General features: G+C 35.7%; 1 protein-coding gene and 1 long non-coding RNA gene across 5 annotated transcripts in view; one reads left to right on the forward strand and one right to left on the reverse strand.

The window, feature by feature from the left end:
• LOC112053766 (multiple C2 and transmembrane domain-containing protein) overlaps nucleotides 1-23,684 on the forward strand; it is a 58,261-nt gene that overhangs the window by 32,523 nt on the left and 2,054 nt on the right. For 3 of the 4 annotated variants that reach the window (XM_024093318.2, XM_024093319.2, XM_052881371.1), the window contains exons 2-13: nucleotides 81-213; nucleotides 5,602-5,735; nucleotides 8,078-8,221; nucleotides 10,025-10,211; nucleotides 12,162-12,355; nucleotides 13,120-13,339; nucleotides 13,835-13,980; nucleotides 14,831-14,970; nucleotides 15,840-15,910; nucleotides 20,018-20,121; nucleotides 22,583-22,692; nucleotides 23,265-23,362. In XM_024093318.2, the coding sequence (XP_023949086.2) occupies nucleotides 81-213; nucleotides 5,602-5,735; nucleotides 8,078-8,221; nucleotides 10,025-10,211; nucleotides 12,162-12,355; nucleotides 13,120-13,339; nucleotides 13,835-13,980; nucleotides 14,831-14,970; nucleotides 15,840-15,910; nucleotides 20,018-20,121; nucleotides 22,583-22,692; nucleotides 23,265-23,362 (1,681 nt within the window). Of the gene's footprint in view, nucleotides 1-80; nucleotides 214-2,632; nucleotides 2,767-5,601; nucleotides 5,736-8,077; nucleotides 8,222-10,024; nucleotides 10,212-12,161; nucleotides 12,356-13,119; nucleotides 13,340-13,834; nucleotides 13,981-14,830; nucleotides 14,971-15,839; nucleotides 15,911-20,017; nucleotides 20,122-22,582; nucleotides 22,693-23,264; nucleotides 23,363-23,684 lie in introns of those variants that run through there. The other variant, XM_024093320.2, reaches the window with a different exon arrangement.
• Nucleotides 18,011-18,576, reverse strand: LOC128198074 (uncharacterized). The gene is made up of 2 exons (XR_008250816.1): nucleotides 18,227-18,576; nucleotides 18,011-18,175 (listed from the first exon to the last, which is right to left on the reverse strand). It is a non-coding gene; the product is annotated as an uncharacterized LOC128198074 (long non-coding RNA).

The following is a 23,684-nucleotide window of genomic DNA, read 5'->3' on the forward strand; positions in this document are numbered from 1 at the left end:
ATGTAAATAAATTTGAAGTGGCATTAACGAATTACAGATATCTTGTGGCATATTTTGAGTTTGAATTTATTTCTGAACAGGTCCATCCCGATCCCGGACGGCCTGGTTATGGACCCGATGTCGCCCACAGCGCTTGTGGTGCCCAACGAACTCATGGACCGCATTGGCAGTGGGCTGAATATACTTAGGGACCACGGCAAGAAAGTTCAAAAGGTTTGTGCCCATTTTCATAACTAACTCCCACGTGTATCTGTGTATTAGCTGACGCCGCGCGGTTTCACCTGCGGTTCCCGTTCCCGTAAGAATATGGGGATAATATTACAGCCTTCCTCGATAAATGTGCTATCTAACACTGAAATAATTTTTCAAATCGAACTAGTAGTTCCTGAGATTAGCGCGTTCAAACAAACAAACAAACTAACTCTTCCGCTTTATAATATTAGTATAGATAGTATAGATGTTATCAAAATCACAAATCTTATAAATATAAATCAACCTTGTTCTGGAACTCAAATGGATGGAACCGAGTTGGACACCGATGATCAGATAGGACCCGATTCGTTTATTTTTATAGAAAACTAGTTTTCCATAACATAAAGCTACATCAACGCAGCAAGAAAGGGTTTTGCGAAAGTGTTGTGTTTAGACTTTAGAGTGATAACGTTGTTTTGCGACCACTCACAGAGAGGATAATAATTTATGCTATGTATTGTACGTATTGCTAATTCTACTTCAGTTTTACACATCAACGCACTAATTGTCAAATTTCTTTTGTCAAAACATCTTACTTGGTATTGTACAGAGGCCATCATATAGGCCGCATACGCTTTATATTTTGCAACAAGTCTGTAATTTTGGGCTCACACTCATTGATGTACGTCAATGCTCGCACTAATGTCAAACTTGTTTGTGTCTGAAAAAAAACGACACGACATCGTACCGGAACGCTAAATCGCTTGGCGGTACATCTTTGTCGTTAGGGTGGTAACTAGACAAGGCCTAAGCCTCCCATAAGCATAAATAGAATGCGATGGATACATCCACCTATTTACTTCTCTGTGTTAGTTTAAAATGTAATCAAGTTTTATTTCTTCGATGACGTTGACTATAAAATCAAGTTATTAAAAATATAGGATCGATATTCACTACACTTCCTTGTCAGGTTCGTGACACTTATGTCACTCGACCGGTTTACTATTTATCAGTTAACTAATTATTATCAGTCGTTATACTACAAAAGGTAATTACAGCGGTGAACAATTGTTCACATATTAGGGTCACCGCCAACTGAGCGGGCCAGTCTTAATGCATGTTTAAATAATTGAATACCGCAAATCAATCCATCAATCGTCCACATTCAATTCCAATACAGTTGTAAATTAAATGCAAGATGAAATCAATAAATAACAACTACTATACTATATTAAGTCTATAGTTATAGTTTTGAGCCTTAATGCTACCAGACATTTTTTAATAGTTACGCTGACAGTTGGCTGTCTGGTAGAGTGTTAGCTCATGAACATCTTGCCTCCAGTAGGTACATATTTGGTTACATTTAAAGCAATTACAATTTTAACAGCTACTTATAAAGTAAGTTACTAAGCTACTTGCTCGTTATTTTATTTATAATAACTTCTATAACATAGGTATTTAGCTATATTATATTTAGAGATAAATGTGGTATTGTAGGGGGTAATCTCTGGATCTACTGAGCCGGTTTTGAAAATTATTTTACCTCTAGAAAAGTTATTTGTGAGTGTATATAGGCTTACTTGTCATACGCCGGTGAAACCGCAGGGCTAGTTACTTGTATTTTTCTGACACGTCGGCCACTGACGATCAAGTAAGCTCACATAGCTGCAGCGCTAATGCCTAGTTCGGACTACTCTAGTATTTTAGTCGAGTACGAACGATTTTTGGGCGATAGCAAATAGTTTAGTATGCTACTCGACTGAAATACTAAAGTAGTCCGAACTAACAGCCGATAAAACTGATCGTGTTGTGGTCCCGATGAGGCATGATCCCGATAGCGACCAACACACGATCAGTTTTCACACGCTGCAGGCATGTGGGAGTGGGCCTATCGTATAGTCAGTGACTAGCATAATAGCTAAACATATATAACGCTTAGATTTGATACGTTTTCGAGATTTTAAATTATTCACATGAGTATTTTGCGAACGACCGGTCTACCTTCGAAGTTTTTGGAAGATAAAACGTATCTACTGATCTGGTTTTTTAGCATACACTATGTTAGAAGTGTTGCGTTGGTGTAGGTTTGTCTCGAGCCGCGTATTTTTGCCGCAATCAATGTGTGTCCGATACTTTGTCTCATACGCGTTTGGTATACTAGTTAGCGATTTGTTGCTAATTAAACAACCGGTAGCATCAAACCACATGTCACATTTTATTGAAAAAACAAAGTGCTACAGTGCTTAAGTGATCTCCTTCAGCAGGTTCACTTTATCGTAATCAACGCTCGCGCCTTAATCCTTTTATAATTTGTGACAAACTTTTTAAATTAAAATTTAGTATGTATTTAAAGATTAATTAAAAATAAGTTTTTATTCATTGAGAAAACATTTTTTTACGGAAATAGGTACATTTAATGATTACTACCTCATTTTGTACCTCATTTAGTTGTTTACACGCAGTGGTGAAGGAAGTGGAGTATAGTGCTTAAATATACAGTGTTAGGTATATATTAAAATGTGCGATTCCAGTTTTGGTGCTGATATGCATGAAGATTTTGCGGCTATTGTCACTGTAAGTACATCTACATAACGTGGAGAATTTAAGATGATTAGCTTTCTTGAAAGAAAAAAAGAAAGAATTTATTGGAAGAAAGAAGAAATCATAGCTCGACCCAGGACTCGAATCCAGGTTCTAGTAATCTGAAACCAAGTAGGCTAACCATCGGACCACCGGCACAATGTCCCGATCTCAGTTCTCTATAGACTTTTTCTATTGAATTCTTGAATTACATTATATTTGGTGTTTTTTTTATGATTTATAAAAAAAAAAATTAACTGTAATTCTAAAAATGAAGGACTTTCCGTACAAACTTTCAACCCCTATTTCACCCTCTTTTTATTTCTTTTCGCAATTAAAAATATCCTATTACCATCTCCGTACTATGGTCTCACACCGTGCCAAGTTTCATTTTAATTCATTCAGTAGTTTTAGCGTGATGCCCGGATAACAAAAAATACGGACAGACAGACAGACAAAAATACGAAAAAAATATTTTTGACTTTAGTATCGATTGTATAATGTCCTCCAACAAAAATCATCAAATTATCTTCAATGTACAGAATTTGACCTGTTACAGTTTTGTTATAAGTATAGATATATAGATATAATATAGATAGCTAGATGTTCTTTTTTTTCTTTTTTAGTCTTGAAAAGCATAATATAAAAGTGTTAGCTTTTCGGTACGAAACCTTGCAAATAATAGTGCTTTCTGTATACTAATTGTAATAATATTTCCGAGTAATATACAAAAAAATTAATGTGTCCGCTTACAGTTTTTTTTTTTTGTACACGTTGTTACCTACTGTTATAAATAGATACAACCACATTACAACGCTAAAACTGAGTTACGTTGGGTTAAAAAAAAGCAGAAGTGTTTGTTTTCATAATTTAATAATTTTTAACCTTAATTTTAAGTTAGAATTTTTTGAACTTTGGTTAATTTGTTCAGAGTAATCAGATTATCCTTCTTGCGTACTTAATGGACAAGTGAATAAGTGCACTTAACAAGATAACTTTAAAGCTTTTGTTTCATCCTTATAAACCTATATTCGGCTAACTGCTGAGCTCAAGTCTCCTTGATCGATCAGGGCGGTTAGACCAATAGTCCACCACGCTGGCCCAATGCGGATTGGCAGACTCACACGCAGAGAATTAAGAAAATTCTCTGGTATCCAGGTTTCCTCACGATGTTTTTCCTTCACCGTTCGAGACAATGATATTTAATTTCATAAAATGCACACAACTGAGAAGTTGGAGGTGCATGCCCCAGACCGGATTTGAACCCACACCCTCCGGTATCAGAGGCAGAGGTCATATCCACTCACTGGACTATCACGGCTCTTGCTTTTGTTTACCTATAATAAATGTTTTGTAGCGGGCATGTATCCCAGGACATTTCGTCAAAGTTGTCTTTAGTATTTGTCTGTCTTTAGTCGTTTCTATTGGCTCAGATTTTTGTAAATTTTTCCATCAGACATCTTTCAGTAGACATTGAATATTAAACGAATTGCATTTAACAAAGTATTTCCTTCAGTTTAGCTCAATTATATACTGTACAGCGTGTAGGTTTTTGTGCACGAGCAAAAAGCTTTTTCAACATCTACTTACGTACGAGACAACAATTACGACAGACAACTAAAAAATTGAAGCATTGTAAATTGAAAAAATTGAAGTATTTTATGGTAATACCTATTCGTAACTAGCATTAGGAAACGTGATAGCCCAGAGTATATAACCTCTGCCTTCGGAGGGCGTAAGTTCGAATCCGGTCTGGGCATGCACCTCCAACTTTCAGCTATGTGCATTTCACGAAATTAAATTATCACGTGTCTCAAATGGTAAAGGAAAAGCATCGTAAGGAAACCTGCATACCTGAGAATTTTCTTTATCCTCTACGTTCATTCACGTTTAAGAAAATTCTCGGGTCTGGTCAATCCGCATTTGGCCAGCGTGATGGACTAAGCCTAACCTCTCTCATTCTGAGAGGAGACACGTGCTTAACAGTGAGCCGAATATGGATTGTTAATGATGAACTAGCTTTAGTAGGTAGGTAAAAAAGTGTAGTACCTACTGCATTTTGATTATTATCAGCCGAAAGCCCTGCTCTTGTAAAAACTTTCACGCAACACGGTCTTGAATTGAGCCGCCATCATCCAGAGGTGTCTCGCAATGTGTTTTAATTTATCAGTCACCTAGTGCGGAATAGTTTATTACCTACTAAAGATCCGGTACTTGGTCGCCATTCAAGCACCTTGGGTCCCTGACATCAATCGTTCGAACCACTTCTGCTTGACAGCTATACTTTAGTTCCTCATTTCTGCCCCCCTAGCCAAGTGATTCTCTTTCTACGATCACTAACGCTTCGAAAACTAGAAAGATGTATGGGAATGACATTTGCTATCGACAGGTCACGTGATCAAGATCTGTCATTCCCATAATTTTTTCTAGTTTTAGCAGGGGCAGAGTAGATTACGTTATTCATTCAGAGCATAGGTAATAGTGCACCCTTTTTTAGAACTTTGTATTTGTACTTTGTATTTTGTACCCAAACTTACATTTGCATCTTTTACGGTTGACTTTTGTCAATATAGTTTCCAAGCGGGATGATTCGCGGGCGTCCTCTAGTTATTAAATAAATAGGTACTGCACTCACAGTACAAACGGAGAAACTGTGCGGAAAGAGAGAAGGAAAAATGATCTTTAAAATCGGTCTTTATTTGTATTATCTTTCTATTTGCGCAGACTACAGTACATTTTAAATGAATCGACATTCAAGTATTCTTAAAAAGTATACCTACTATTGATGTTCTTTTGCATATGTTTTTCCATGATTTGTGTTTGTTACAGTATCTTCTGAAGAATAGAAAGTTTGAAGTTGCCAAGAAGTCATTGACATCTATTGTGAACATTGTTTTGATCGAAGCTAAAGACCTGCCAGACGCGCCTGCAAATGGAAACAGTGGTCTCTATTGCAAATTCAAGTAAGCATTCTTTTTTTTTTATTTTTTACAAGTTAGCCCTTGACTACAATCTCACCTGATGGACAGTCTAAGATGAAGGTTGGCTAACTTGTTACCGCAATCGTACCGGAGCGCTAAATCGCTGGACGGTACGTCTTTGCCTGTAGGGTGGTAACTATCCACGGCTGAAGCCTCGCAGCAGCCAGACCTGGACCGATTATTCGAACCTAGGACCTCCATCTTGTAAATTACCCGCGCATACTACTGCACCACGGAGGCTGTCATTCACTTGACAATTGACTAATCTTTATCTAAACGATAACCCAGTGCTAAGTGTCAATATTTTTGACGACTTCTCTAGCGCAGTTGGTATACCTGGATTGGATTGGATTAAAAGCTCGGATCAATGTAGAATTTAATATTTCCTAAATTAACGCATATCAGGCTAATTCACTAACTTTGACGTAATTGAGATTCTATGTAACAAATATCATCCGGTGCCAACTGACAACACTTCGTGGTTATCAGTAAGTAGATGACATTTCTCAGTTGATTTGATGTTTATTTTAATAGTTTGTTAATAAATACGAAACTCAGAAATCGGCTGTAGCTACTAACTAATTACTACCCAACCGGGAAGATGTAAGCGATTTAGCCTTCCAGTATGAAGCTACGTATAGACACGGTTATTCCAAGTATGCTCGCTCCATCTTAGACTGCTTCGTCTCTTAACATCAGGTAGATCGCAATCAAGGGTTAATATTTCGTTGAATAAAAAAAACATACGACATATTCCAATAGGCGGAGATAGACACAATCCTTTTGGTTAAAAACCAAATTCTATAGTCTCTCATGCTTCACCGTGCATTTGTGCTTGTCATAAATACTCAGTAAATAATAATTATTAAGGGTTTTTTTTTATATATAACTTGGTTTGACCTCGCGATTTCTAATATACCTACTTAAAAACACTTCTCAAGTAATTGCAATTTTAGATGTAAAAACGAATAATTTATTTTTTGTAAAATAAAGCAATTAAGCGCGTAAAATACATAAATACATACATAAGTACATATGAATATTGTCATGATTTTAAACATGATTAATTATTTATGTCAATCCTCATTAAGATTTCATATAAAACACAATATTTACAATAGCAAATGTAAGGTAATCAATTTCATTTATTTATTTATTAGTAACTTCCAGCCAAATTAATTGAATAAGCCATTAATATCAACCACTTTAAACCTTGGAGTTTTGCAGCTGAATTAATACTTTTGGATCCATAGACCAAGCGATTTTAGGAATTTTGAAAGTCTATCTGTCTGTCAATCTGTGCTCCTACCATAAGTAAGTTACTTACCTACCAATTATGGAGTTTGGACCGTGGTTTTCAAGGCTTCTTTCCGGATCCTCAATTAGCCAAATATAAAACATATTTTTTTATATTTTCTACGGGAACTTTTCGGGCATCTGCAGAGGGGATACCTCTATGTCTATGAGTTTCCTAGGTTAGTTGGCCAGATACCTGGGAAACATGTTTCAGGAAGACAGGGAAGGATATGGATAGATGATGTCAAGTTAACCTACACAGAGCTTAAAAAATTAGCAAAAAACCAGTGGAGGTTTCTACACATGACCGCCAAACTTCAATTGGAAGAAGGCATCCAGTGATGATGATGATCAAGAGTAATCTTGTTAACTTGTTAATCAATCTTAACGGTGTTTTTCAATGGGTTGCCGCGAAGCCAAGTATCTAGAAATTAGTAACATGATTTCTCATAAGGAAAATAAAAAAAATACGTTATATACTTAAACGGTTGAAGGTAAACCCTAGAAACCTGCTATCTTCGAAACTCCATAACTACCTTCCCTACTTAGGTAGGTACCTACAAGTATGGTAGGAGCACTATACTGAAAACTATAGCCTTCCTAAAACGTGGTGGTTTCGACGGCCTCCGAGGCGCAGTGGTATGCGCGGTGGATTTACAAGACGGAGGTCCTGGGTTCGATCCCCAGTGGCTAGTTACCACAAAAGCAAAAACGTATCGCCAAGCTATTTAGCGTTCCGGTACAGTGCCGTGTAGGAACCGAAAGGGGTATAGATTTTCATCCTCCTCCTAACAAGTTAGCTTGTTTCCATCTTAGATCACATCATCACTTACCATCAGGTAAGATTGTAGTCAAGGGCTAACTTATAAAGAATAAAAAAAAAGAAAAAAACACCTGTTTATCGCAGGCTCTCCGTTCACAACGTCCCAAGGAATCTTGAATTTAAAACCATTGTAGAATAAAACTTATTTTCTTTTGTTCTCAACAATTTATTATGTCATATTTATAAGTATGGCTTTTGTTTTTAGGTTAGGTGGGGAATCCCATAAGTCAAAACAGGTCCATAAAGCAAAACCAATATGGCGTGAGAGGTTCAACATACATCTTTATGACGATAGCTCTCTAGAGGTCAACGTATGGCACAAAACGAAGCAGAAAAATTTTATGGGAAGGTAAGTGACAAGGTTAAGTAAATATTTTAATGCAAATGGGTGTTTTTGTCATTTATTTTTAAAGATTTTTTACTACAACCTACATACATACTCGTATTTACTCGTAATGAATAGCATCTTAATCATAGTAATTTACGGCGTCAAGGATAAACTTTTGTGTTTTTTATATTTGTTTTTTTGTTGTTTGTCGATAGTATAAAAAAAATCTTTGTTCCTATACCATGAATCCTATTGTGATTTTCGCCGTTAGAATACTACGGTGAGGTTTACTTTGTCTGTTATCGACTAATAAACGGACACCTGTGACTTCGTTCGCGTAAAAATCGATGTAAATTGTCATTCTTTCCGTCACTTTACATTTGTGGTAGAGATTTTTGTGACAAAGATCGTGAAAAGAATTACCATACCATCATGATTATTTCTATCTCCGAGCAGTTCCTACTGCTGTTTTATGGTTTGAAAGTCGTGGTTTACGGTGTAATTACAAGCCAGGTACACATACAACTCATACATAGAGCCTCAATAGCTCAACGGTAAGCAGCGGTGATTCGATCCCCGCCCCGTTGGTCTATTGTCGTACCCACTCCTAATACAGTCTATCCCGACTAATTGGAGGAGAATGGGAATACTGATCATATTTAAAAATATGGCAAATATTAAAAAAAGAAAACTCAGGGTGATGGACACATGGCAACTCTTTTAATGGAATACCACCATAGTGATGAAAGTTGAACCTCCAACACTAAATTAGATTTCAATATTCAAAATACATATGACCAGTGGCGGTAGCTACGCCCCTGCATATGACCAACGCAGTTTGCTATATCATATATGTAATTCTTCCACGTGTATATAAACAATCAGCTAAGAGAGACTCCATTTAAATTGTGATAATAGCGTACTTTAAGTTTAAAGGTCTCTGAAGTAATTTAACATAGGCGATTAGGCATTATAGTTCTTAGTGCCATAAACAATACATCGTGACAATGACGTCGTATTATAGAATTACCTACGCGTAAAGATATGATTAAATAATAATAGACATGACGTAGAGCCATATGAACATAATTTTGTTTTTGTTTTTCATCGATACCTATTGTGTATAACGTGTCTTTACTTCCGTATACCTGTGATGTATTCGCCACTTCGGGTTGTTAGAAAATATCGCTGGACATACATTTTCAAATCGGTTCTGTAGTTTTTGAGCCTTTTCGATGCAAGCAAACTCCTCCTCGTTATAATATTAGTATAGATTTCATCATAATCATTATCCGCCTATTTTAATATCAGTAGGTAATGTCAGTAAGACTAAGATGCGCGCTATGATATATCTCGTGAAGACAAGAAGACATTGTTGACCAATAGCGGCGGATCAAAAACTTCGCTGTCTCTTGTCGTTGCCATGGGGCACATGCAATTCTCAGCCCGGAAGTTAGTGTTACAGTCCCATGGCAGCAGCAGCATATAGCAGCGTGGTGAACCTAAATTCTATATCCTAACTAAAAATATGTATGAGAATGACAGATCGAATGTCATTCCCATACATTTATAATTTTCGAAGCATTTGCGATTGTATAGAAAGAGAATCAAAGTGCCATACGGCTACAGGCCCAGGTCTCTTAGTCAGCTTAGGCTCATCACGCTGCTATGCTGCATCTGTCACGGTCACAGGTAATAAGGCTAGTTTAATATATAGTATCTGTTTGTATGGTGGAAAGTTACGAACATGGTTAGATGAACAATGCTCCGAAATCATGTAACTGTATTTCGTATTACGTTGCATAACGTATATGTGTCCTACAGGTGTGTCATCGATCTGTCTCAGCTCGAGAAGGAGAAGACTCACGACCTGTGGCAAGAGCTGGAGTGCGGTTTCGGTTCAGTGCACCTGCTGGTCACTCTCAGTGGCTCGGAGAGGTGCTTGCCTGTCGACAACGTGCTCACTCTCACTAACGGCTTACACCATGAACCGCCTCAAGAAGAAAAGTTCGTAAGTATTTATCCATATTCGGCCCACTGTTGAGCACGAGTCTCATCTCAGAATGAGAGGGGTTAGGCTAATTGTCCACCACGTTGACCCAGTGGGGCAGAGTTCACACACAGAGAATTAAGAAAATTCTCAAATGTGCAGGTATCCTCGATGCTTTTCCTTCGCCGTTTGATACACGTGATATTTAATTTCTTAAGTATTTTCGTAAATATTTACCTTAAATAATAAATATGTAACCACGGTGAAGCCGAACAAGAAACACTTAACCTACCAAATACCTACCTTTTACGTAAAATTTTCATAAGTACACGATAACAAGCTAAAAAATCTTTTATATCAAGAAAAATCAAGGAAAACTGAACTTTACGATTTTTCATGTAAACTGAGCTGAAAATAAGAGTAGATTTTATGAGTTTTATACGTAGACTAGTGCGCCCACGACTTCTTCCGCGTGGAATTCAGTTTTTCACAAATCCCGGGGGAACAATGAATTTTTCCGGAATGAAAAGTAGCCTATGTGTTTGTTAATCCTGAGTAAAATCTATTTTCATTCCAAATCGCCGCAAAAATTGACAAAGTTTCATACAAACTTTTATCTCCTATTTTATCCCCTTGGGGGTAGAATCCTTTAGGGGATGCCTCTACCATATACTATAACATCTACCTGTTTGCCAAATTTCATTCCGATCCGTCCATTGGTTTTGGTTGTGCGTTGATAGATCACTATGTCAGTCAATCAACCTTTGAGTTTTTTTCATTTAGATTAGAATTTATACAGACTTTGTTTCTTTAACATCACGGGGATTTTCATCTCGTTTTAAACAATAATCTTCAAGACTGACAGTCGCGGGTCTTCCATATTTAATGTTAAACCAACCTATTGTTTCAAGCTAAGATTAAAGGTCAACATAAAAATAAGATGTGATAGACAAGTATCCATCTTAACTTTAAATGTTAAGTGGATATGACGCAAACACCTCCAAGCTAATCATAATAAATTAACAAGAATGATTGAATCACAATATAGATATCTAGTATTTATACGAAGTCACAAGTAAACTTTTAGTTGTGTTTATTTATTTAAATGAAGAACAGCCACAATTGAGTGTGTTGAAACCGCTTAAAACTGACCAAGGTTTGTCTTTTCTAATGACCACCAATAAGGTCAGTACCTACGCATATTTTAAACGTTTAAAAATAGATAAAGACTAAGTTGTAGATATTTGGGACTTGCTGTAACATTGAACACTGAATCGTGTTATGCCGAACGCGTAGGCTTTGTTATGCCAAGGTAAACTAATTATTTCCGACTTTCTTGAAATGTCCACGTGTAAGAGTTAGTTTACTAACAACAATGTTAGCCCAGGATTACATTTTACAATAAATTACTATAAAGTTAATTTTTATCAATTTTCAAGTAATTGCTTCATCTTGATGAGACGCTCAATTTTATGGACGAAAATTCTTGATTGTGGTAGCTAACTGGGTTTCCAGGCAATAAAAATTCTGAGCGTCAGAACAAGATAGTACCCCGCAATTTTTAGGACATTGTGGCTGTTAAGTCGTTTAGCTCCAAGATCCAGTTTATCTTTATATCAAATTTCATCCAAATCGGATAACCGTAAAAAGGTAACAGATAGACAAACTTTCTTTCGCATTCATAATTATTCATAATCATACTTCATACTAATATTATAAAGGCGAAAATTTGTGTGTAAGTATGTTTGTTCCTCTTTTACGCTGCAGCTACTAAAGCGATTTGGCTAAAATTTGGAATGGAAATAGATTTTACTCTGGATGAACACATAGGCTACTTTTCCTCCCGGAAAAATCCACGGTTCTCGCGGGATTTGTGAAAAACTGAATTCCACGCGGACGAAGTCGCGGGCCTCCGCTAGTATTAGTATAAATAAAAAAAATATTTCCAATTGACCGGTCAATTGCTTCCAGCAATGGTACAGACTGGACAACTGGAGCGAAGTCGGCCAGTTGACGGTCACAGTGCACGGCGCGCGAGGCCTGACCGCGCTCAACATCAGTGGAAACGTCAACGCCTACTGCGTGCTGGAGCTGGACAACTCTAGGATACAAACACACACTGTCCGCGGTACCTCCGAACACAATTGGAATAAGAATTTTAACTTGTAAGTAATTCCAACATTTATTTACAACTGTTTCATCCGCTTCTGATTTAATTCACTACAAAAAGTATCCTGTAATCTTCTTCGTATTATGGTCTACTACTCTAAAATTTTAAATGATGACTCTAAGTTCGTCATTACGAGTACAAGTAAAAACTCTAACGGACAAAAATGGTTGACAAACAAGACAATAACTTTGTTTAGAATTTTCCTTTTATTTATGGACTTTCCCCGTTCTCACGGTAATATGCGGAAATATGGAGATATAGTATAATAGCCTACGTTACTCGATGATAATGTAGCCTTCTAATTTTATTAAAGCCCGCGACTTTGTACGTTCGTAGATCTCCTTAAATCGACCCTGTCGCATTATGCGTTTTTAGCGAACGTCTACTAACTTTGAATTACCTATCTGTAAAATTGACGGCCTTCGCGGTGCAGTGGTATGCGCGGTGGACTTACAAGACGTAGGTCCTGGGCTAGAGCCCCGGCTGAACCGATTGAAGTTTTCTTAATTGGTCCACGTCTGGCTGGGAGACTTCAGCCGTGGTTAGTTACCACCAGACTGGAAAAGACGTACCGCCAAGCGATTTAGCTCTCCGGTACGATGCCGTGTAGAAACCGTGATGTGGATTTTTATCCTCCTCCTAATATGTTAGCCCGCTTCCATCTTAGAATGCATCATCACTTGCTATCAAGTGAGATTGTAGTCAAGGGCTAACTTGTAAAGGATTTTAAAAAATCCATTATAATCATTTATTTTGCAGTTCTGTAAACGATATCACATCAGCGCTAGACATCACACTGTACGACGAGTCAATAATACAGTCAATGAAAGGTGAAACTATAGGCAAAGTGTCGATACCTTTGTTGAGGATAATGAACAACGAGAAACGGTGGTACGCGCTAAAAGACAGATCGAAAAAACACAGCGCAAGAGGAAACTGTCCGAGGATATTGTTGGAAATGTCACTCGTCTGGAATCCGGTAAGATTTCAAAATATTTTCTGATTAAAAATAACTACGTACCTTTATTTTCAAACCAAAACAATTGTGAAAGTCTTGTTATAGTAATTATAGCCCAGTGGAAATTTCCTCTGCCACAGAATACATAATTATGTACGTCTGCCTTTGATTCGGAGAGCGTAGGTTCGAATCCAGTCCGGGGCATGCCACTTCCAACTTTTCAGTTTTGAGCATTTTTAGAAACGTTATTCATATAATAACATTTGTCTCAAACGGTGAAGGAAAACATCGTGAGCAAATATCTGCATACCTGAGAATTTTCTTAGATTTCTAGGTGTGTGAAGTCTGCCAATGCATTGGGCCAGCGTGTTATGACTAGGTATGTAAAGTCTGCATTGGGCCTGCGTGGTGGACTATTGGCCTAACCCCTCTCATTCTGAGAGGAGACTTGTGCTCAACAGTGAGTGAGAATATGGGTTGCTAATGATGAATGATGAACTCAATATTACTTTGCAGGTAAAGGCATCGATGCGCGTGCTAAGCCCAAAGGAAACCAGATACATTCAGAAACCACCTAAATTCGATATCCCACTTATTTATAGTAATTTAATATTTATCAAAAACATTTTCAAATTCTTCCAAAATGGAAATGAACACTACAAGTAAGTTGAAATTCATTATTCTATTGTTTGTATGTCAAATACGTACTTATGAATATTTATTAGAGTACATTCTATATTTACAAAGATTATTGAACTTACCTCATTAATGATAAATCGTTATAAAAGACGGTTATTAACTATTAACTTACTATTTACTTACTGCCTACATACATATACTACGTACATAGTAGACTGTGTTTAAAAAATAATTGATTTGTACAATCGAAAATAAATGCAATGATTATAATATTATTGTACTAAATTTAAACATAAGAATTATAAAAAGGCTTCAAAATTAAACAGACATTTTTAGTTGGGTGGTTAAAATGTAGCGCTCTGCCTTCGTTGAACTCTTTTTCTTTCAAGTCGTAATTTTGACTTTAATGAAATTCTTCTATTTATTAAATATCCCAATGTATAATGTTATAATATAAATGCAAGTTTTTTTGTATATTGTTAACCTTGAGACGACCCAACATTAAAAAAATGAGAGAGTATTCTCTCAACATAGAGACTCTCTTTAAATTGAGTTAGATTTTATTTACAAATAGAATACTAGGTGTATCAACTTCTTAAAGTGTTTGCAATGTATTTCGGGTGTGTATGTGCGTGTGTGTGTGTGTGTGTGTTATGTGTGAGTGTGTGTATGAGTGCTGTGTTCGAAGATAATGGTTGCCGATGTAATAACGGGCACCTACTCCTCAGGGAGATGGACAAAATGGATGGCAGTCTTTTGTAGGCAACACTGTTTATGGATAATGGTTTTCCACTTAGCATCAGGTGGGTCAATGCTAAGTATAATCGTTTCAAAAAAAAATATAATTAATGTTAAAACGTCGTTTATTTTCAGGCGAGTGTTTGAATGGGAAAATCAAGAAAAATCAATCTGTGCATTACTCGGATGGCTGATATTTTGGTACTTCTTTAGAATGTGGATGACGCCACTTTTGTTGACGTTACCTTTTGCCCACTACTGGCTTACCCAAAGAAGTAAGTACCTACCTTACTTACCTACTTTTAAAAAATATTCGACTTGCGTAATTTTAAAATAATAAAATAGAACAGTATAGAGTTAGGAAAAGGCTTATAGGTATTATAAATACTTTGAATAAAAAAGAAAGAATGAAGAAAATAAGAAAATTAAAGCATTAGAGCCAAACTTTCTAATTTTGAAATATGAATAAGAGAATAAGAGTAGATAATAGTGGTGGTACATTCGTACTGAAAAACCTTGTTCATCAAGCATTCGGACAAAAAAACTATGACAAACAATTGGTCTAAAAACCCTTATTGAAAACGCTGAGAAAATAATCGTCGCACTTTGTGTTCAAATAGGACATAAATAATAAATTAATCAATCTCATATTTAGCTTGCTTCACTCGCAAAGGGTAGTGGCACCAAAAGTAGAACGTTTAAGCGTTTTATGCAACTTTGAATATTTGTAAATCAAATATTTTAAGACAATAATACTTTTTTTATCATAGCATATATCTTAATGAGATATTTTTTAAATCCCCTACCTATAGATTGTTTTTCTATTCCTGAGGCACAGTACTTTTTTTCTAAATGAAAGATACCTTAAGTGCTTTTCAAAAGATACTGCTACCAACGTATATGCAAAAAACAAAATTTCAATATTATGATCATTTTGTTGTTTTTAGATCCCGAAACGTAGGTATGGAGAACAGAACTTTAATAAAAAAATTCAAAATTCATTTATTTAAACGTCAAGTTATGTCATGGTTTAGTGGTAGGTGGTAATTAAATTCGACAAGTTAAAATTAAAGTTACGAGGGTTCCAAACAGAGTAGCAGTAAGTTTAAATTTAAAAAAATAATAATAACGAATTGATTTTCAGATAATAATGTTCCCGTCCCGTTATACCAGATCGCTGATGAAGAATATCAAGAGGAAGAACAGGAAACCAAGGTAATACCTAACTCCATAAAATATGTTATGTAGTTTTAAATGCTTAATTTTAAATATAAAGCACATGACCGAAATCTACTATCAAAAACATATTTACTGAGCCATCGTCTCCCATCCCAACTAAATATCATAAAAATACCATTCGTTTACCATAAATACCAAGCAGCTGAAAACATTAAGTCTATATGAGTAAGTAATAAGAATGTTAGTATAAATAATATATAAATTTTATCGTATTACTTAAGTATGTTGTTTACTACGAATATCCTTGATATTTGCTTATTTAATTGGGTGCAATTTTACATATCCGTGCCATTCGTAGGTATTCAAATGAGTAACGTAAAATGTAGTATGTGTACTTACAGCTTCTTAAGACAACTCACAATATCAATGGCGGCATTTCCTTTCCAGTCTATATTTAATGCATGGAAGGTTACAGCTATGTATTTTAATGTGCATGATTTGATACCCACGTGTGTTACTTATTGTTTAAAGTTCAATCTCGCTGTCCAATTATCCATATGACAGTAATTACCAATATGAAAAGTATGTTTCTCATACCTGTTATATAAACCAGTTTTACCGGAGCGTCGACTCACGGAAGTTGATTAAAAAAATCCCCATAAAGTTTATTTCTTTCGCAAGCAAGCGAGTTGGAATTAGTCATCAAAAACAAAATAAATTCATCACGTATTAATACGAAGAAAGCTTTTTTTACTTCAAATTGAAGCAACCTAAACATAAGGCTATTGTTTGCATAAGTTAGTCTTGATAGAAATATACTTAATGTAGGTTCACCGAGGGATGTTACTGATTACTATAAGATGATAGTGTGATATACACTAAACAACTATTGTAACCATGTGTGTGTGTGATTTGTTTATAAAAGAAGGTCGTAAGTGCATCTGCTTAAAACTGCTTTGTTGTTGTTAATGTAGTTAATTAGTGTTGACCCGGACTGTACAACATTCAGTCTTTCACTAGTAATCAACGACGTATACATAGGTACAATACGTTGCTACTAATGATTCATTTTAAACGACTCGTCTAACCTGCCGTTAGGTTTACGCTTCGGCCTGGTTTTTTCCGAATGACTCATTGCTTTTACGTCAGCCTTTTTTATCGAGAATCTTAGAAAAAAATATTAAGTCTGATCCTATTTGGGTATATCACAAATAATACAATTAATTTGACTTTCTTTGCGCCATGGAGTCGCCGAGCCAAAAAATTTCACTGCGACTAGACGCCGATATGCATCCAGTATTCTTGTCACCATTCCACGTGGGTGTGATTTGTATAGCTATTAGGATAAGTTAGCTAAGTTTCTTATTGACTTCGCGCATACTTTATATATTTACCCAATCTCAAACTCTTTTTATTCAAATGGGCACCTTTGAATATCAAACATGATCGGGTTTTTGTGAAGTGATAAACGATATAACAACATTACGTACTTGTTAACTAAAATGGCTTTGTAACGTTACTTAAATTTACACCTGACACTTTTTAGAAAACAGTACAAAACAAAGTCACTTCCCATCGTTCCTCAAGGTTTATGTAGGTATTATTTACGCTTAGATTTTTAATGAGGTTTTCATAAATAGAATCGCGTGGAACTTAGTTTTTCACAAATCCCTCGGGATGAACTAGTCTATGTGTTCATCCAGACTAAAATCTATTTCCATTAAAATTTCAGCCAAATCGGTTCAGTAGTTGCGGCGTTATAGAGGAACAAACATCCAAGTATCCAAACAAACATCCATACAAACTTTCGCGTTTGTAATATTAGTAGGTAGGATCGGATTCAGTGTCAAAGTCCAGTGTTGCCAGAAGGTTACTTTTGTAACCTTTTAGGTGATTTTTTGACTGCATTGGTAACTTTTAGGTTACATTAATAAAAAGGTTACTTTTACGTGATATTTCGGAATTTTTAGAATTAACTTACAATTTCGTATATCTAAAACAGAACGGTCGTTAAATCAAGAAATGCGGACAAATGCTCAAGAACTCATCGATGTTTCTGTGTCAATCTCACTATAAATGAAGACGTTACAATTGACGTTGCGAAATAAGCAAGTTGCAGTCACATTGAATTTCATAAAAAAATCAAGTATGAATTTAAGAAATTAACGTCTATTGTTTTTTAAATCCTTGCTCTTTAATTGTATTTTTCTTATCCCATAAGTAAAAGGCAAACAATCAGGGCCTTACTTAAGATGATTCTATTTACGAGTAAAATCTCCTTCGGTTTGTAGTAATTTAGTACTTGGCTAGTATTCGTAACAGACAGATATTAAAAAAAAAAAACAAAATTACTTTAGCCCCCAGAGGCTGAAATGGTGGTTTAGCCATGCTGTGGAACGCAAAAAGCAAGAGTAGTAGTAGTCAAAAGGTTACTTTTTACACAAAAAGGTTACTTTTTTTAACATTTCGGGTAACTTCTCATAAGATCCAACTGGCAACACTGCCAAAGTCAAACATTCCTGAAATAGAATAACTACACTTGCAGTCGTAGGTACGCTCATTTACCGACTGCTACACGAGTCCTTAGTTTATTTAAACGAGTAGGTACATGATTATGTTTATGTGAACATTTATGTATATAATTTAAGTAATTAAGCAATGTTAAAATTAAGTAATGGGAAGGTCGACTAGTGTAATTAATAAGTAGATAGTTTTACATTAATGATAAAGTTGTTACTATACGTAGTTATTCTCTACGTATAGAAAGTAAAATATTAGTTTTACGTGTATCCTAACACTTCCTAACACTATAGTTTTGTTATTAGAGAAATTTGTTTTAAAAATAGACTAATTTATAACATTTAATTGGCGCCATACTCAGGCCAATTATAGAAGAACCTGTATCGCACTCATAGTCAAGAACAAAATTATCTGTCATTTTCTGACGAAAACGAGCTTAGATTTTGTATATATCTTATACTAAACTAGAAGTTTTTGCCCGTTTTTTATACAATTCAATTACACAAAAAGGTATTTTTACGGACGGACACGATTACAACTATTTAACATCGATTCTATAGAGACAGTTTTTATAATCGCATTAGATCGTTGATCATATACTTTGACAGAAAAGTAACGTCTAGCGAGGCAGGTCCTATTCAATAATTGGTCTGAGGCGCCATCGTTATGCTAAATAAATAATCCAAATATCAACTTTATTGGACTCGAACAGACGATAATATATAGGTACACAAATACCTATTAAACGTCGATAAAAACCTTGTAAAAAAGGAATCGACAATCAAAATAACATTAGCCAGTTTTTACCCTAGTCATCATCATACAATAGAAGATAATTGATGTGTTGAATGGAATGAATAAGAAATACCACCGAAAAATATAGAAACATTAAATTATGTACGTAGTTTTAGCAATCATTGTTTATGAAATAGCCATTGACGTCATCTCATAACATAGTGCGCATTGGCCAAAAAACCCAGTCTTCATCACAAAATACAAGTTATTCAATTGGTATCCACGATACAGAATGTAAAATACTGTCTAACGGCCAGTTTCTTCATCGCAAGTAACAGTCAAAGTAACGTCATAAATCAAAAGTGACGGTCTTATTCACTGAAAAATAAAGTCTTCTTTACTACTTAATACTTTTACTGTTAGAAACTGGCTGTTAGATAGTACAAACATTTCGAAGCTGTGACGTAGCTTCTATGAGGCTAGATGGTGACGTGCACTCAACTCCTGAAGCTCAAAGATCCCCTCAGGTCTACAAAGCTAAACATAAGTCGCTATTATGCATAAATAGGTATACTTACATAATATGTAAATCAATGAAAATCAAACACACAAAATGAAATCTTAATTAACCAAAAATTAGATACAAAACCAAGTATTTAATTGCCTGTGGTCTCCACACTAGTTGTCAGAATTAATACTTTTCCAAAAAAGCTTATTTGAAAATTTTTAATAAATATAGGTAGGTGAAGTAGATATCTGAGTGAGATTTAAAAAGACAGACAGACAGCAGAAAGATAATGTTAAAGACTTACCTAAAATTCATCAATGTTTTTTCTTCTATCAATATTAATGAAAATACATTTATATTTATTTATGGTTTTGTTACAGGACGATAAGACGATTAAATCAAGAATCAATGAACTTCAAGATCTCACAATAACAATCAAGACTGCAATCGACTATGTAGTGTCACTTCTTGAAAGGATAAAGAAGTAAGGAATTCATAAAATTATAGTAATTTAATAAACTACCCAGTGAAATCTAAGTATAGTACCTATTCATAGTACCTACAGTAGTATATAGTGGTTAGCCGGGTGTGGGTTCGAATCCAGTCCGGGGCATGCACCTCCAACTTTTCAGTTGTGAGCATTTTAAGAAATTAAATATCACGTGTCTCAAACGGTGAAGGAAAACATCGTGAGGAAACCTGAATATCAGAGATTTTTTAATTTCTCTGCGTGTGTGAAGTCTGCCAATCCGCATTGGGCCAGCGTGGTGTACTATTGGCCTAACCCCGCTTATTCTGAGAGGAGACTCGAGCTCAGCAGTTAGCCGAATATGGGTTGATAATGATGATTCATTGTACCTATTCTAGAAACAACTAAGTTTAACCACCGTAGCTTTTTCTATTCTGTGCAACTAACACTTTCGCTTGGCATTGGTATCAAGGGTCGCAAGCGGCGAGCTTTGGTCCACCGACGAACTTTTTGAACAATAACAGTGAAAACAAATTTTTTTTTTTCTCCAAGAAACATACTTTTATTAATACAATTATTTAACCAGATCCATAAATAAACATCATATTATTATGATCTCCTTATCTATACTAATATTATAAAGAGGTAAAGTTTGTAAGTTTGTAACAATTCTTTGAAATGGGGTAATCTTCGGAACTACTGGTCCGATTTTAAAAATTCTTTCACCAGTAGAATTCTACGTTATCGGGGAGTGCTATAGGCTATATTTTATATTTCTATCATATATAACTATTGAGTTATAGCGGGTTTTCTCTTACAGGTCGGACCGAAAAACTTACTTATTCGCATGCGCTGCCTCAACCATTGCGTATAACTGAAATAAATGTATGGAGGCTTTTTGAACCTTTAAAAGTTCTACAAAAAAGTCCGCGACATGTCTATCTTTTATATTTTAGCAGATATAGTACCTTTAGTACTCTAATAAATTATTTAAATTTTAAACTAAGGTTTACGTCATTATTTACACAACTAAACTTAAATCCTTATCAAAATAAATTATTTAATAATCACAAGGATATTATAGAGATTAAATTTGCCCTATACAGTATGTTAATTAGTTATATAGTTTCGGAGATAATACAAAATTTCTGAAAGTCGCAGAAATGCCGCTATATGACGCCCCGCGGTTTCAATTACGTGGTTCCCGTTCCCGTGTGAATATGAGAACCAAACATAGCCTATGACACTCGCAAATAATGTATTGCTTGCTTTCTATTGGTAAAAGAATTTTCCAAATCGGTCCAGTAGATCCAGAGATTACCCCCGACAACCACACAAACTTTACCTCTTTATAGTAGTAGCAAGAAGTTGGGAAATTATAGTCTTTTGGTCATTGCACCACGCACAAAAGGCTAGACCAATTTTGCTGAGGGTAGGGATAGGATAGGGGTAGGGAAGGGGTAGGATAGAAGGGTAGGGGTAATTTAGGGAAAGTGAAGGGTAGGGTACGGATAAGGTGGGGGTAGTGTAGGGTAGGGGCAAGGTAGAGGTAGGGGAAGGATATGGAACGTATAGAGTAGGGGAGGAGTAGAATAGGGGTAGGGTAGGGTAAGGTAGGGTAGGGGTAGGGTAGGGTAGGGGCAAGGTAGAGGTAGGGGAAGCATAAGATAAGATAAGATAAATATACTTTATTTGCACACCACAAAGACAAAAACAAGTGAAATAAAAAACAAATTAGGAAGAGATCAGCATACAAAAGGCGGCCTTATCGCTAAGTAGCGATTTCTTCCAGGCAACCTTCAGTTTAGGAAAACTTAAGCATATGCAACGTATAGGGTAGGGGATGAGTAGGATAGGGGTAGGGTAGGGTAAGGTAGGGTAGGGGTAGGGTAGGGTTAGGGTAGGGGTAGGTAGGGGTAGGGAAGGGTTAGCGTTAGCGGTACGGTAGGAGTAAGGTAGGGGTAGGGTAGGGTAAGGTTGGGTAGGTTCACGAGCAGGGTAAGGTAGAGGTAGAGAAGTTTACATAAATTTTTACGCGGACGAAGTCGCGGGCGTCCGCTAGTACTTTTATAAGGGGGTATACCTGGGTTCCCGGGGCCGACGTTGTATTGGCCGGTGAGCAATCAGCTTTGATTATTATCTCTCTCTATGGTACTATGTTAGAGAGATATCGGGGCCGACGTTGTATTGGCCGGTGAGCAATCAGCTTTGATTATTATCTCTCTCTATGGTACTATGTTAGAGAGATATAGGAAGTAATTCATAGCTCTCACACTGTCGAGTTCAAACCACTTAGTTGCAGAATTATAGGCTATATATATATTATAGGCATGGGCTGGATTTGTATTTTTTTAAAATGATTTATTAAAAAAAATTGAATCACCCTGGAGTGTACTGTTATGTACATATCATAGAATCGAATCCTCATGAATCAATGTTATATTTAGAATATTAAACTTATTTTATTTTGTTTCAGCTTGGTAAACTTTAGCGTGCCTTACTTGAGCTACCTGGTCATCATAACTCTGATTGGTTTAACGATAGCTCTCTATTTGATTCCAGTCAATTACTTATTTATGGCTCTTGGTAAGTAAATCTGTTATCAATTTTAACGATGACTTTTTAAAATCGATCGATTGATTTATGGAACTGATCCACGATGACTTTTTGAAAACGATCGATCGAAGCTTCATTCGTCTTGCTTCACATATTTTGATTTAATTAAGAGGCACTTGCGTTATTGTCTGAAATTCAAAGTTGCTCCTCCCATTAATGTTAAAGTTTCTGAAATACTATATTGTTTTTTAGGTTTCTTCATAAATTTAAGTACTTTTTTCTGGGTAATATTTCAGCCAGCATTCATCTATCCGTTTAGAACACTAACATTATATAGGCGAGCAGTGTGTGTGTGTTTGTTCCTCCTTCATGGGTCAATTACTTTTATTAATTAAAACTAATTTCACTGAAATTTTGAAGGAAAAACACTGATGTAACATGCATATCTGAGAATTTTTTTGGAACATTGGGGTGGTGGAATATTAGCCTAAGAGACTCGTGCTTAATAGTAAGCCGAATATGGGTTGTTATTGATGAGATAAGTACAGTCTAGCAGTATATAGAAATGTGATGCACTTAGTGAACAGTTTTGTTTGTTACAGGTACTTATAAGTTTACTCGTAAGTTCTTGAACCCGACCCGAGTGCCCAACAACGATCTGCTTGATTTTATATCGCGTGTCCCTGATGACGAGAAGATGGTAAGTGAACGTATTTACATTTTTCATCTCTAAATTAAACTAATATATTAAAGAAAACGGAATTATTATATTTAATTAACTACCAGTTAAAAGAAAGGAAATCAATTAATGCTTAAAGCATCTAACGCCATCTTGTATTGAATAGTTTACTGTGAAAGTTTTGAAGTAGTACTTTAAATCTGAATGAGGTTTATTGAAAGGTTCATTCCATTCCTATTATTCATAAATATATTTAAGAACCAAAAATTGGCTAATAAAAACTAAACTTTATCCAAATCGACTGCGCCCTTAACCGAGATTTTGCAATATAAATATAAGTAAA

The sequence above is a fragment of the Bicyclus anynana genome, chromosome 4, assembly GCF_947172395.1.
Source record: "Bicyclus anynana chromosome 4, ilBicAnyn1.1, whole genome shotgun sequence".
NCBI classification, from domain to species: Eukaryota; Metazoa; Arthropoda; class Insecta; order Lepidoptera; family Nymphalidae; genus Bicyclus; species Bicyclus anynana.